Here is a 15,918-nt window from a genome sequence, read left to right on the forward strand (position 1 = left end):
AACACAACTTTCACTGTATAAATCCATGTACTCTACTTTACTTTTTTTTACTTGTACTTAAGAAAAATAGAAAATGAAGTTTTGAACATTCAAAATCCAAAGCTATTAAGAAAGAAAGAAAATGACGGATCATGACCCATCAATGAAGGATCGCAGACATAGGGTAAAAAGCTGAGAGTGTTTGTGATCTTCACTTTCACAAACTCAGAGATAATTTTTATGCCTGTACTTTGTGGGTGCAGTGCTATGTTCTTAGCAGTTTGCATTACCTTTTTTCTCTCAAAATTTCAAATAGTTCGTAAACACTAAATGACAAAGAAACTTTGACAACAATGATGTCTCATAAGACATTTTCAGAATGTCTGGAAAAGAAATGGTAGGTGCTATAGAAATTAGAAAACGGGTTGAGACTATGGAAAACCACAATTCAAACTACAGATTTTATTTATTTATTAAGAAATACTTTAGTCATATAGAAAGATAAAAAGACAGGGTTCACTAATTATTCACTAAAGTGGATGAAAACCAAATGCAAATCTGAAAATTAAATTATAAAGGTATACAACAAAAATATGAATAAATTAATAACTCATTTCACTGATAAAAACTCGAGACAAACTCATTGACATGTAATTAAATTTTCAATATTGTTGAATTAAGATAAAATCTATCGAGGATTTTGCCATATTGGTGTGTAAGTGTAAGTAATAGCATCTCAAAATGTTAATTTTTACTGAAGTTGTTATAAAAAAAATCCAGTTTTTATTTAATTCTTGCATTGGAGAGAGAAAAGTTGTCATCTCGATGCAGAATGAATTCCTCTATAAGAATCTTGCAAAAATTAATGTTTTAATGTTTTAGTATAAATATTGTTTGTGTTGTTAACTTTGACCTATCAGTACACATACTTCTAGACAAAAGAAAATAAAACAGTAATGTGGATTTATGTGTACATAAGTATTTTTTATTTATTTATAATAAAACAATCTAAAATGAAATACAAAAGTTACAATATATTGTAAGATTTATTAAAAAATATCTAAGAACTTCAAATTAAATTTAACATTCAAACAGAAAACATTGGAAGCTTTAAATGAAACGCATAAGAATCCAATAAAATGAGTTAAGAATTTAAAATGAATTTTATCATTGAATATGACCTATAAAGTCTCACATTAAACACACATATTAAACATATATAAGTGATAATGATCACCTATTCAATATATCTTAAGATTTTAAGTGTGATATTATGTCAAGATCAATTTTATAACTCATTGCTTTTTAATGGAGATATCTTTGCCTTTAACCTTTTTGTTGTATTGTCTAGCCAACAATTTTAGAGATATGGTGCAATTTGGTGATTAGTTTACAAATATTATGTACAGTGTATTAGCAATAATTGTTAAGCAACATGATGATCCATTTATTTTACCCTGTTTACATTCTTAACAATATTTTGCCAAATTCAGAGATGGTACCAAATTTCTCTGGTGTGTCCTGAAAGTTTGAGAATTGTTTTTATGAGTTTGAAAAGGTTTGATGATAACAGTTAGCCAAGAGGTAGGTATGATTGTGTTTGTTTGTGTAATTTGTTTTGGTAAATATGGAGAATAGGAGTAATTAGTTTGTAAGATAGCAAAACAAACTATTCCAAATGCTGGTACAACAGAGATCCTGAGTGGCCAGTGGTCCAAGAAGTTGGGTTTCACATTTGAAGTGAGGAATTAGAGCAGGTAGAAGCACCTCATCCATTTGATCCTGTCCTAGAGAATAAAATCTCAAGTGGTTCCACCCATTCACTTTTATGTGTAAAAGCAGTTTCTATGGTAACAAGGAGACCAAAGGCACCAAGTTTGTATCCATTAAAGCTTCCATACATATCTGCAATAAAGCATCTAAAGAAGTTTCGGAATAAAGCATAAGTCAGAAGAATAAAAGGCATCAATGTTGATGCCATAACTATCTCCTTTTACTGTCATTAACCCTCTATAATTGCTAAAGGACTATTGACTGGTCTTAATTCCTGTACTTCTGTACTTACACAAATATGTGAAAACTGAAAATTAATTCCTTTCAAAAACTTATATATTATTTTTTAAAATAAATTTATTAGGACATAACATTCATATGGAGTGTTATCACCAAGTCACTAATTTCTATTCAAGAACCTTAGCATCATCACTTTTAGTAGGATTTTCCTTTCTAATTACTATTGTTTTTCATCCACTAAACTTGAATCTGAATCCTAATGTGTAAATGGTTTGATGCTATTTATGTGTTCCTTTCATCAAACAGTTGAGATTCCTCAACAATTACATAAGATAGGCTAATCATTCACGAACTGATGTGATACTTAGCATATTTCCTGAGACAGTTTTGTTTATACTCAATAGTTTGTTTACAAAATTATTTATCATTTGTGTAATTATCAATTCCTCACAGGTTTCTTCAAGATCCAACATTAATCAGACAGGAAGTCCCATCCCAAAGATTACCCTAGACTACTATAGTCCATTAGCCTAATATCAATTATTTACCCTTGCAATTAGCTACTATAAACTAGCTTATCTCTGACTTTCAGGATCCCACTTGAGGATAAACAATTCTTTTACCATCTGTTTTACCATGTTTATTTTTTGCTCAATTATTGAGATACTCGAACTATTAAGCAAATGCCGATGCATATGCATGGTCCATGAGCAACAAGACAATAAAAAAAAACCTTCTAAATTAGTGTACGAATTTGTGTGCAAAGGCAGGATATGCCACTCTTGGCTGATCTGGTTGAGTAACAAAAACTAATTTATATCCAAACTAGGCTAAAAGAATACAACTTTTATTTTCTTTAAGTGCATAAGCACATGACATCAATGACCTATGCTCTTGTCATGAACATGTGCTCGTTCTTTAAGGCTGATACAAGATGTCCGTTTTTCTCTTTTTCTGAAATGTTATTCTAGTCAAGTAAGACAGAACACAATCAGTGGTAGAAGGGAAATGAATGATAACCTTCTAAGTTGGTACATCTGAAGATTGCAGAAATAGATGACAAGCTCAATGGATTAGTATTATATTATTTTACTTGTAAACATGATTTTGGGTTTGAAAAGTAGCACACGTTGGATCTATCACCTTAACTATCTTGCCAGTTTCAAACCTGTCTAGCTGTCCGGTAGTGAGTGAGAGTGCGTGCATCTTGATCCAAGCACTTACCTACCTAATGGGGACCATCATTTTAATATTATTACTGTCTGTATCATGTTAAGGTTAATTAAGATTCTCATAATCTGTTATGAACCCAAGAACTAGTCTTTTCTGTTAGTGTATCTTCCAGTGTGCTACATAAAGCTCATTTTGTACCTTTCTAACAATTTCTCCCTTTTCTTAATTTCATCAAATGTTTGTAAACTAAAATTCAAAGAAAAATAAAAGTAAGAGAGGAGTTGGAGTAGGTGAGTTGGTACAGACCGAGTCCACTCTTTATCTAGAGTCCAGATACAAACAAAAATGGTTAACAATTTTAAGTAAACTTAACTTCTGCAAAATCAAGCTCTACCATGGACATGTGCTCCATAGCTATGCAATCATATGGCAGGGTGCTGGAAGCTTCAAGATGCTAAAAAGTAAAAATATCATATTTGGACTCGATCTCCAAAAGTCTTACAAAACAAATATGTTAGCAAATGAATTGGAAAGTTTGATATTTCTTTCTCATTGTTTTTGCCACAACCTACACATGGACTAGCAAACAAGAAAGTACCACCAAAAATCGTTTGACAGTGGATAAGACGTCGGTGTCCAATAATTTTATACCAATATTTAGGTGTTTGGAACACAGTACGCTGTGTACATTGGGTATTAGCTTTGAATGTGAGTAACTTACTCATCACATATTTTCATTATAGCGAGAATACGTGAGTGTGAACATACAATAACTGATAGATATTCAATAATCAACACAGACATCTATGCTTATATATATTGCATCTTTTATTCCATGTACGGACTTAACAAAACACAATAATTTCAAAAAAAAAAAGAGAAAAAAACGGAACCGAAACATAGATTGATATGAAAACAAGTGGTAATAAAGCAGAGAGGTTATGCATCTTGTATACAATGAGCTGGAATAGTGAAGATGAGATCTACATAATAATTCCATTCCGCAGTTCTCAATTTTATCATGAAAATAAGTCTGAAAATTAAAGGTTAAAGCCACAGTGACCGTATAGACAGAAGAATTGCACAATTCCCAATTCCATCACATATCATGTACAATTCTTCAAACTCCCCTCCCTTGGTCTTTTGAAAAGTTTGGATAAAAAGAAAAAGGCAAATTAAGAAATATGACCATAAATAATAAAATCCGATGGACAACCTTTCTTTCCCATGTTGTCAACAGCTTCGAATTCGAATGTGGGAAAGCACTGCACAACCGAGGGAACTAACTTGGAAAAAAAAACACCAAAACATCTTGAGCTTTTTGGTTTACTACTTTACATGCTTCTAGCCAGCATTTCTTGGAACCTCCTATCAGATTCTTGCTTCTCCAACCTGAACTTCTCGTGGCAATTGGCAATGAACATTTCTGCCAGCACATCAATCTCATTCATTTCATGCTCATTATTTGCACCTGCACTTGCACCCTTCTTCTCGCCACCTTCGACTTCAACCTTCTTCTGCTCAAGCCACCGAAGGTAGGGGCAATCTTCATCTTGTGGCTCCCCCGAACTCGCGGCTGCAGACAACCCTTCGAAAACCGGTTCTGGAACCGGTAACACATGCGAGGATTTGGAGGAGCACCAGTTATAGTGAAGCCTGAAGGAGCCTAAGATGATCTTCTTGCGTCTGTTGTTGATATGCTTTTTGTTAGAGAAGTGGATGCTCGAATTGTCCTTAAGAATCTCAACCACGACAGCTTTGACTTTGGAGAGTGCACGAATGATTCGGCACAAGTGAGAGACTATGAGGGTGTGGACGATTCTTTTCAGCTTCATGGAGCTTATGGTTGAAGATGGGGACGATGGTTTTACTGAGAAGACTTGAAGAGGGTACAAGGTTTTGAGATGTGAAGGGCTAAACATTTTTTGTGTGTGCCTAAAGGAAGGAGCAGGTACATAGACACAGTGTTTGTGAGAGAGTGATGAGTGTTACATGTATTTGGTTTGGTCCATGTTTGAGAGCTGTTGTTGTAGTTTATATGGGGTGACAACCCTCCTGAATTACTGCTTTACCCTTTGTTTTCTGGTTTATTTAAAGGCTACCCTACACTTTTTCTGTGGGAAAAATAGTCAAATTGTTCTTTTTCTTTTGTGGATATGTTGTTGGGAATAAGACCCGCTTGTTTGTTTTAAAAAATTTGGTTGGTTTCAGCAGCTTCACGAACACTCAATTTCTTTCCTGCTGGTGTAATTATGTTAATTACAGTAGAGTATGCAATTCGAGAACGGTGATTAAGGCTCAAGAATCGCCATAATTACGAACCCAAGATTATATGTAATACCTCATCCAGGAACTATATTATTAAATGTTTCATTAATAGCCTTGCAGTTTCCTACACTTCTGGTGGTTTTTTTATTGCAAGAAGTTTCATCTGCATTTGCACCCAAATCTGGTTTTTGCGTAAACAATAGCATCCTACAAATTTATACGTACTTTGACACTTTGTTTCCATTATATTATTATTATTATAGGGGGAAGAACGTGTGTCATTGAATGACGTTAGAAATTAGATCATGAAATAATAATAATTGTAAGAGTATAACGTAAGAAAGTTGGATTATCTATATCGTGGAGTGATTTAGTTGAATACGACCACTTGTTTAAGGACATTTAAGAAAAGTCTTCTATTATATCTGCATGAATCAAATTTCGATACTTTACCTCCTTAAACTTTGACGTTAAAATTAGTTTTTGCATGTCATGATAGTGTCAAAATTAGAAACGTTAAATAGTTTTTTAATTTATCATAAATTTGTGGATTTTATTTGTGTTATTTGTTAAATGAAATGTCCGCAGTTAAGTAGTTTTCAATGAATTTGCACATTTTACTTCTTGCGGCTAAATAAGATTTTTAAATATATTTTTTACATGTTTAAAGATAAAAAATAATCAATGTTGTGTAAATAATGTGTGCTTTTTTTTTTCAATTCGAATTTTTACTTCTTTGTTTCTTTTCATTTTTTTCTATTTGACAAAAAAATTAAAGATTAAAAGTAATAAAGAAACCCTATCTTTTTCCTCTTTCAATTTCACCATTTCAAACATAAAATTTAATTAAATAAAACACTGTGGGATTTTTGTGTAAGCTCTAGTGATTAATTCATTTGAAACTTTATTAATGCGACAGTATAGGCTTTTACTATTTTATGAAAGTAGTGAGTTATATATTTTATAAAAATTAATATTAATCACGATAGAACTCGTGTCGAAATTTAAAATTTCAATTAAAATAATGTTACTTTATCCCGTATAAAGTGTACACTTTATGGAAAGTTTTTTGAGCTTAAACTATCAATAAATTTTGAAAAATAAATAAATATTTAGATTAAACTTCACTTAACCTAACTCTTATATATATATATATATGTATATTTTTTATTTATTAATTCGATTTTATTGTATTGATAGATGTCACTTAATGACTCTTAAATAATGATATTATAAGTTCTATTATTAAATATTAATTGATTAAGTATTTAATAAATATATTTGTATTAATTTCGAAATACATAATTTGAGTTCTCCAAGCGTAAAGTCACCTTTTGTTAGTTTATGAAATATTTTTTTTCTTAATTATTTACACAATTAATAAATTGAGAGATAACAAACTTCTAAAATTATACTTAATTAAATTGTCATAAAAAAATATTGCAGACGGATTCTATTATACTTATTCTTATAATTTAATTCATCTTTGATTATCTAAAAATAAAATTTAAGATCTAAATTAAAAGTAAGTATTTCCAGTTATTCTTAATAGGTGAATCCCTAGTTAGGTACTACTTTTTACTCATATTAAAATTTAATGCAAGTATATTGGATTGGTCATATTTCAAATGGATTAGGTGTATATGAGGCACTGATTTCAAATACGTAGTGTACCACCTTAGAAACATATGTGTTTTGTGCCAACTATCTTAATTTCTTAAGTGGCTGAAACTGATTGAAAGTTAAATTAAATAATAAATTATGTAGATAATTTTTCGTATTAAAACAATAACAACGTTTTATAATATGTTGTATGTATGCCACCTCAAGAACTATGCAGGTTATCTCAAATTCTAACCCTTTTTTTATTTATCTTATGGTGAAATAGTCCTACATGAATGAATCTCACACATCAATTAGTTGGATTTGAAGGAGACATTTGCCAAATTACGTACACTCAAGTATATGTTTTAAACACGACTTTTTACGCTGCCCATGATGCTTATTAAATTTTTAAGTGAAAAACTACATCAAATCCATTCAAAATCAGATTTAGAACTGTAATCAAAATATTATTTAACAATTTTAACTTCATATATATATATATATATATATAATTTCTGTTTTTTACCAACTTTAATTACGACAACACTAATATAATTTATACTACAAAAAAAATCAGTATTATCTACGGATTTTTACCCACACATCTGAGTCCGTAGGTAAATTCAGCATTACCTACGAACAATATTACCAACGGACATTACCCACAGATTCTGAATCCGTAGGTAAATTCAGCATTACGTACCAACTATTACCCACAAATCTTATTACCTACCAACTTTTACCTATGAATATTTATTACCTACCAACTATTACCACGAATTTCTATTACCTAGGAACTATCACCCACGAATCTCTATTACCTACCAACTATTATCATAATAATTATATACATAATATTAAAAATATTAATATAATACGAAGAATTATAAAATCATAATTAATATTCATAAATAATAATAATAAAATTTATGAATATTATTAATGTTATAAAATTAATAATATTAATATAATAATTTAAATAATATAATTAATATTATATTAATAATATTTAATAGTATTAATAATATTTAATAGTATTAATAATATTTAATAGTATTTAATAATATTTAATAATATTAATAATATTTAATAATATTAGTAATATTTAATAATATTAAAAATACTTAATAATAATAATAATAATAAGAATATTTAATAATATATAATAATATTAATAATATTTAACAATATTATGATATTATGATATTAATAATATTAATAATAATGATGATGTTAAATATATGAAGAACGTTATTAATTTTTATTTTATTAATTATATTAATATTGATAATCATACTGATAAGTATAATAATAATCATAACATGATAACAAAACTTGTTTGGTGTAATGGTTAAAGCTTCTACAAACATTCCTCAAGAGACTTGACTTCGAGTCCTTTAAGATAAAAGATTAAATATTTTCAATTGAGATTAAAACTTCTTAAATCCGGAGCTAGAGCTTGTACCAGAGTCAATCGGTAAGAACAACTTTATAAAGTAACATACAATCTTATTCAATTTATCGTCATTTAAATTTGAGTTAGTTAGTAATTATTTTTTTATTATAGATTGAATTTACTGACAAATGATATTATCCATCAATAAAATACACTAGTAATTGAGCGTGAGCACACTCTGTTGATTTTTCAATGCGAACACAATCTGTTAGTAAATTTAATAATAATTAAAATAATATCAATATTAATAATAACCGTAGCAATAATAATAATAACATAATCACTTGATCACTAAATGTCTTTGGTTTAGTAGTTACAAGCTCTTCTAGTTAGTTGAACCAGGTTCAACTTTTTCCCTGAAACAAAATTGTGATATTATATTATATATATTTTTTAAATTATTAATAATAATTAAGAATATTATTAATTATTGACAGATTTTAACCATTGGTAAAAGTAGTTTTTTTTTAATGATATCTTAGTTTATGTGATATTGACTATCAATAAAATTAAGATTTCTTCTTTTCTTAATAGGTTCTTGTGTTTAATATCAAAAACCACAATTTGGTCACAACATCCATAGATATTTACATCATCTCAATCCAAATTATCTCATCATATATATACCTTCTTATAACCTTCTTTCACAACTTATACCTTGGCGGAATTTTCAAACTGGCTGCATAACATTCCCTGACAATTTTTTGATGGGCCCTTACCCTTGTCACTTTCCCATTTTCGGCTAGGAATTTCATTGTCAAATGTGGGGTGGACACAATTCCTCCTAATCAGTTAAGGGAAGGTCTTCCCAAAAGTAGGTTATAAGAGGTTTCCGTGTCGGCGATCAAATATCTAATCTTGATAGTCTTCTGTTTGTCATCTTCTCCGCACTTTGTGTATAGGTCGACATACCCCCTTGAGTCAACTCAGTCACTAGAGAAGCTAACAATCTGCTCATCAAAGGGAGCTATCATTTCCGGAGGTAGACCCAAATTCTTGAAGGTCTTCAAGAAAATCACATCCACAAAACTCCTCTAATCTACCAGGGTCTTCATAATTGTGTAATTGGCTACCTCCACTATGATCACCATCGAATCATCTTGATTCGGGTCAATTCCTTCAAAATCTTTGTCCGTGAAGGTGATTGGCGACATGGTGCACTTTCAACTGATAAAGTTGATTGGGTGCATGCCTCGTATGTGGCGCTTTCGGGACGAATGTGTGGTTCCGCCTCCGGCTATGGTGTTAATTACCCCCTCAGGTGAACTACTTCATTCCCTTTCTCTTAGGGGTCTGTGACCTCCTTCGATAATCTTTGCGTCCCCCCTACAGTTCTTATCGAGCATGCTTTCCTTCTCGTTTGTTCACAAATTGTCTTAGGTGACCAGCTTGTATTAGCTCCTCTATTTTGTCCTTCAAGGAGACACATTCCTCTGTGGTGTGGTCGAAATTTCGATGATACCTGTAGTGCCGACTTTGGTCTGCGTTGGGCGACGTAGGTCTTCTTTTATATGGTGGTATCAAATCGGCATTCAATTCCTCTTCTAGTATTCTCGACTGTTGCGTCGTTAGTGAGGTATAATGCGAGAACCGGAGCAGTTTTGAAAGCTTCATAGGCCTTAGTGGTGGTCGCATCCCTCCCAAAATTCTCATGTTAGCTCTTTGGTGCTCGATTGTGTCTATCAGCTTTGTTTTGAATTCTCCCATTTCTTCTAGTTACATGAATTTCGCAACTCTCTACCTTAATTCATCCATGCTCGTCGTCGGTTTCTTGCACAAGCTATCAGAGAACGGACCGACTTTAAAGGCGGTCACTAGGTGGTGTAACGCAACTTTTGAGCTAAGGTCTTGGATATTAAGAGCTACTCTCCCAAACCTATTCATGAATGTCCGCAATGCCTCAGTCCTTTCCTGCCATATGTTCACCTAAGCGAGGGAGGTTAAGTGGTGGGGTTTGCTGGTGGCGAAATGAGCTGAGAACTTGGATACCAAGGTATCGAAGCAATCAATGGAGGATGGCGATAAACGAGTGAACAAATTTAGTTTGGTTCCCTTCAGAGAGGTAAGGAAAACTCGACACATCAGAGCATCATCAACCATGTATAGACTGATCTAGGTGACATAAGCATCGACATGCTCATTAGGATCTGTGCTACCGTCGTACTTGTCTATTGTCGGACTTTTCCAAGTTGCCGGTACCTCCATGATCGCCTTGGTGAAAGGGTGTCTCTGATATGACATGCCCGTACCACCAGCTGAGGCCGTATAGGTGCAACTCAACCACAAGTTGTTCTCTCCCTGCATGTGTGACTGGGTTCTATAATCGGATTGTCTTCAGCTTCCGACATTATCCTCGGCAGACAGAGTATACCCACACACCAACTTCTCCTTCATCATTTGGTTCTCGGCCCTTAGATGTTTTATTTCCTTCGTGTTCTTTTGCTTCATGTCCTCCAATTCTTTCTTCATTTCCAGCATCAGGGCCATCAAATCAGGTGATGATCCTTCTTCAATTTGCCTGTTGTTTCCCATCATGCTTCGTGTGGCTACCATGTGATGTCTCGATAGGTTTTTCTTTCGGCCCCATGGTGGAGGCCAAAATATTCTTACAAAAAGACTGAATATCCCATAACGAGTATCTTCCTCTTCTGACTCTTGACTTATAGATCTTTTTGTTGACCGTATACACCAAAGCTCACGTTAGCCGCTAAGGGTTCTGTGTTCAACAATCCTCTCTCTATGTCATGGGGTCTACCTCTATTTATATTGTTCTATTGGGCTTTATGCTCCACAAGGTTAGCGTAGGCCCAATGACCCCTTGACTATGCTTAACTATCCCTAATTCGTTGTTAGCTTTAACAAGTGTTTGATGAATAATGACCGAGAGGCCGACTAATTATCCGAATAGCCGGTTAACCATTTGACGGTTACTTGGGATATCGACTTCAGACGAAACAATTTGTGATTTATTGTGGATGAAAATCTGAAAATCTCGTATAACTTTAAAATGGTACACTCATTTTTGTTCAATAATTGTGTTCAAGAATTGAAGTTGATTTTTTATTTATTGATATGTACATATACCAATATGATAATTACTTATTCAATAACATTTGATATGATAATTACTTATTTAATAAGTTTGGGATATAAAATTCTTATAGATTGATGCATATGCAAAATTTAATTTGATTTGTAAACTCCTAAAAGATCCTAATGCACTCTTAAAAGTGAATTGATTATATGCTAATCATATTTTAAGAAAAAAAATATTTATATACGAAATAATTTCATATATGCTCACTTCCACTCTTGGAGAAACTCCTTTAGTATTATTTTCAATTATTATTCACAATATATTATATATGCTATTATAATTATTATTAATATTAGAAATAAACTACACCGGGTGGGATTCAAAGCTAAGTCCCTTAAATGAGGGAAGAAACTTTAACGATTACACGAATCAAGTTTTGTTGTTATGTTATAATTATTGTTATAGTTATTAGTATGATTAATAATATTAATATAATTAATAATATTAATAATATTAATATCATTTATATTATTAATTTCATTAATATTATTATTATTCATATTAGACATCTCACGAGATATTCACAAACATACAAACATGAGTTTTTGAGTAATGTTGAGGAGAGGTGTAATCCTAGGGTTACATATGTGATGGATCCATATAAGAAGTACAAAATAACATTAGTTTATCTTCAAGTTTACTTTAAAAAAAACATGTCTTTTTTATAATTTAATTTAAAAAATATAGTTATCTCGTTATAAATCATTTTACATGTGACTCAAACTTTTATATTCTTAAAAAATATTTATTTTTCATAATCTTTTAAAAAAATTATATATTTTTAATTTTTTAAATAAATTTATAATTTTTTATTTTAATAAATGAAGTTACATTTTTATATATTTTTAATAAAGTAATACTTAATTATCTTATTTTATTTAACAATAAGTGTTGATTATATATTAACTTAAATATAATTATATTTATATTTTATTATTTATTTAAATATATTATAAGGTCTACAATAAAATAATAATTACAATTAAATAATTGTATATTATTTCAAAGATAATAATTGCATTTTTCTCATAATAAGCCTAAATACTAACATCTTATTAATATCTTAACTTTGAGATATTTGAAGATATATATTCTTTCAACATATGTGGAGAACAATACATGATAACTGATTTAGTTATAACTTATATCTTTCAACATATGTGGAGAACAATACATGATAACTGATTTTGTTATAACTTATATCTTTCAACATATGTGGAGAACTGATAACTGATTTAGTTATAACTAGCTAAATTATAAGTTTCAAAGTTATTTTTGAATATTTTAACCAGTTATAAATAAAAGCCTACAAATAAAGATTGATTCATTATCCTCTATATTTATGCATTTATACATAATAACAAACTTTGTACTTAATCATTTATATTTTATACTTATATTTATTTTTAGAAAGAGATAAAATTTAATAAATAGTAAAAGTCTATATCATTTATAAAGTATGAAGAAAAAAGAAGAACATATAGTCAAATAAAAATAGTGTTAAATTGAAAAGAAAAGATAAAAAAAATTATTGACCGATGAATTATGTACTTTTAATTATTTATTCTATAATTTCATGAATTCTGATTATATGTTTTCTTTTTCACTTTAACACATTAGTTGTATAATTTCTTAAATTGTTAATTATCGGTCGGTACTAGACGAGTCAGTCACTCGATCTTAGTGACCGACCGATCATGTCAAAATAAGTATTGTAATTGTTAAGTGACACAATGAAAGTAAAATTGTCTCTTTAATAAAAGATTATGAGTTCAAATTTAAAATAGAAAAAATTTAATATTTTTTTCACAATTACTAGTGATATAATAATAATGAAATTAGTATTATATGATATTTTTTATTAAATAATCATTATTAATTTATAAAAATTCAATAAAAAAAATTATTAATTATATTTTTATTGAAAGAAAAATAAATTTATCATATGGTATTTTACATTAATAAATAATTATTTATAACATGTATATTTTTTATATTTAATAAAAATTTAGTGAAAACTTAAAAATAGTCACAAATGATATACAAATAGTGACAACTTCAAATATAGTCATAAGTAATATACAAATAGTGACAACTTAAAATATAGTAACAACTAATATATAAATAGTGACAACTTAAAATATAGTCACAACCGATATACAAATAGTGACAACTTCAAATATAGTCACAAGTAATATACAAACAGTGACAACTTAAAATATAGTAACAACTAATATACAAATAGTGACAACTTAAAATATAGTCATAACTAATATACATATAGTAACAAATTTTATATATAACACTATTAATTGCATTATCACAAAATAAAAACAATATTGACTTATGAAAAACAAGATCATACATTTAAATATAAAATAACATAAATTTAATATTTTTTTGCAAAAATGAATTTATGACATATTATTATTGATACAAACATTGTGATAATTCTAAAGTGGTATAGTGGAAATAATAATTTTATTTTCATTAAAGGGTTTTGAGTTCAAATCTAAAGTAGAACAATTATTTTTTAACTTTTTGTGACAAATTAAAAAAATAGTCATAATTTGTATACTTATCACGGTTAATTATATTATCATAAAATGAAAATAATGTTAGACATATTTCAACAGACTAATAATTAATAATTTATTATTGATAAAAATAACTATTAATATATAAATATTTAATAAATTTATATTAATTATATTCTTATTATAAAAAAATATTATATATTTTTTAGTAATTATTTATTATGTGATCTTAACCTTTTAATATAATTATTGTAATATTTCTTAATTTTGTCACTATTATAAATAACATTTGTGACAAATAAATTGAGTAGTCACAAATAATAGATAAATAGTGACAAATTTTATCTTTATCACTAATTTTAATACACTTATTGTGATATTTTTTAGTTTTATCACTATTATAAACAATATTAGTGGAAAAAAAAATAGTCACAAATAAATAATATATAAATAGTGACAAATTTTATATTTATCATTAAAATTAAATTTTCTTGTGTTAAGGTTAATTTAATCTTTCAATGAAATGTCTTGAAAATTTAAGAGATAATTATTTTGTGGATTTAGTTGACTATGATGAATATACATAGAGTTTTTCTAACAGTGAAGCAAGGGGTTAATTAGTGGCCAGTTTGACATTTTCTAATAAAGGTAAAACTTTTGAAGTTTATTGCCACGATTTTTATCACAGTCTTATTTCATGCTAAGAGAAGAAAGTTGTAACATTAATTCCTTGTCAATTCAAAATGTGTGATAATAATTATCACTCAAAGATTTAAAATTGGTAACAAATAATTTTTTCTTTGAAAATATGAAGCATTAATGACATTATTTTGATTAAGGGATTTAGAAATTTAAATTTGGATAATTACATTTTTATAATGTAACTAATGACATTGGGAATGACCAATAAAAAATAACTAGTTAGAAATGTACCATTTGTTAGAGAATAATTAAGTTGGGTTTTTCGTTTAAGATTAAAAGATGAAATTTCAGTACCTTATAACACTGAATTGAGAAAATTTACTTTTTAGAAGGATTATAACAATTTATATCTACATTTTTGCGTCAGTGACAAATTATTTATTCATAATATTAAAATTAATATAAACTAATGTATGACGAGGATTATTATGTTGGTTGTAATGGAATCTTAATAGTATCACTGGATAAAATTTCTCTAATTAAAGTACTTAAAAAAAACATATATATTAACCAAGTTGGATCAAATCCTAATTTTAACTATTTCCAATCTGAACTTTGTTTTTCATTTCCCAATTTGTTTTATTTGCTGAAATAATGAACTCTCAAATTTATTTAAGTTTCATCATGCACCCTATTTTCTACACATAGGGTGTAATTCACTGTGTCCCCATTACATTTTGAATGAAGTATTATTCCAGAATACATAAACTAAATGAAAGTATAAATTAATAAAACAAAAACAAAAGAAATACATTGAGTGGCTTCAGAGGATAGGAATAATTCACCTTTCCTTTAATATATTCCCTCAGCATCACTTGTCACCGTCAAAGAAACTCCCATGCAATTCGCCATTTCAACTTTTCTTATTCTCATCAAAATAATGTGTCAATTTCTACCATTTTATTTCATTTATTTTTCCTTTCTAGTCATTTTATTTTATTTGCTTTCTTCCTAGTAAGTTTCTGTGTAGAAAAATGTTTGCTATTTTGTACTGGAGTTGCTCAGTATAGAACCTACTAACCAGGGTAATACCAGTTTCTACACTAAATGAACTAAAACTTTGTTCGTATAATTTTCTATTACAAAAT

General features: G+C 29.0%; 1 protein-coding gene across 1 annotated transcript; it reads right to left on the minus strand.

Moving 5' to 3' along the window:
• Positions 1–4,043: 4,043 nt before the first annotated feature.
• LOC137814128 (uncharacterized) lies at positions 4,044–5,188 on the minus strand. The gene has a single exon (XM_068616700.1). The coding sequence runs from the start codon at positions 5,085–5,087 to the stop codon at positions 4,500–4,502; it is 588 nt and encodes a 195-aa protein (XP_068472801.1). The 5' UTR covers positions 5,088–5,188; the 3' UTR covers positions 4,044–4,499.
• Positions 5,189–15,918: the final 10,730 nt, after the last annotated feature.

The sequence above is a fragment of the Phaseolus vulgaris genome, chromosome 1 (assembly GCF_000499845.2).
Source record: "Phaseolus vulgaris cultivar G19833 chromosome 1, P. vulgaris v2.0, whole genome shotgun sequence".
Lineage (NCBI taxonomy): Eukaryota > Viridiplantae > Streptophyta > Magnoliopsida > Fabales > Fabaceae > Phaseolus > Phaseolus vulgaris.

Excerpts from the sequence above, each read along its gene's own strand:
- LOC137814128 (XM_068616700.1), bottom strand. The coding sequence starts at position 5,087 with ATGTTTAGCCCTTCACATCTCAAAACCTTGTACCCTCTTCAAGTCTTC.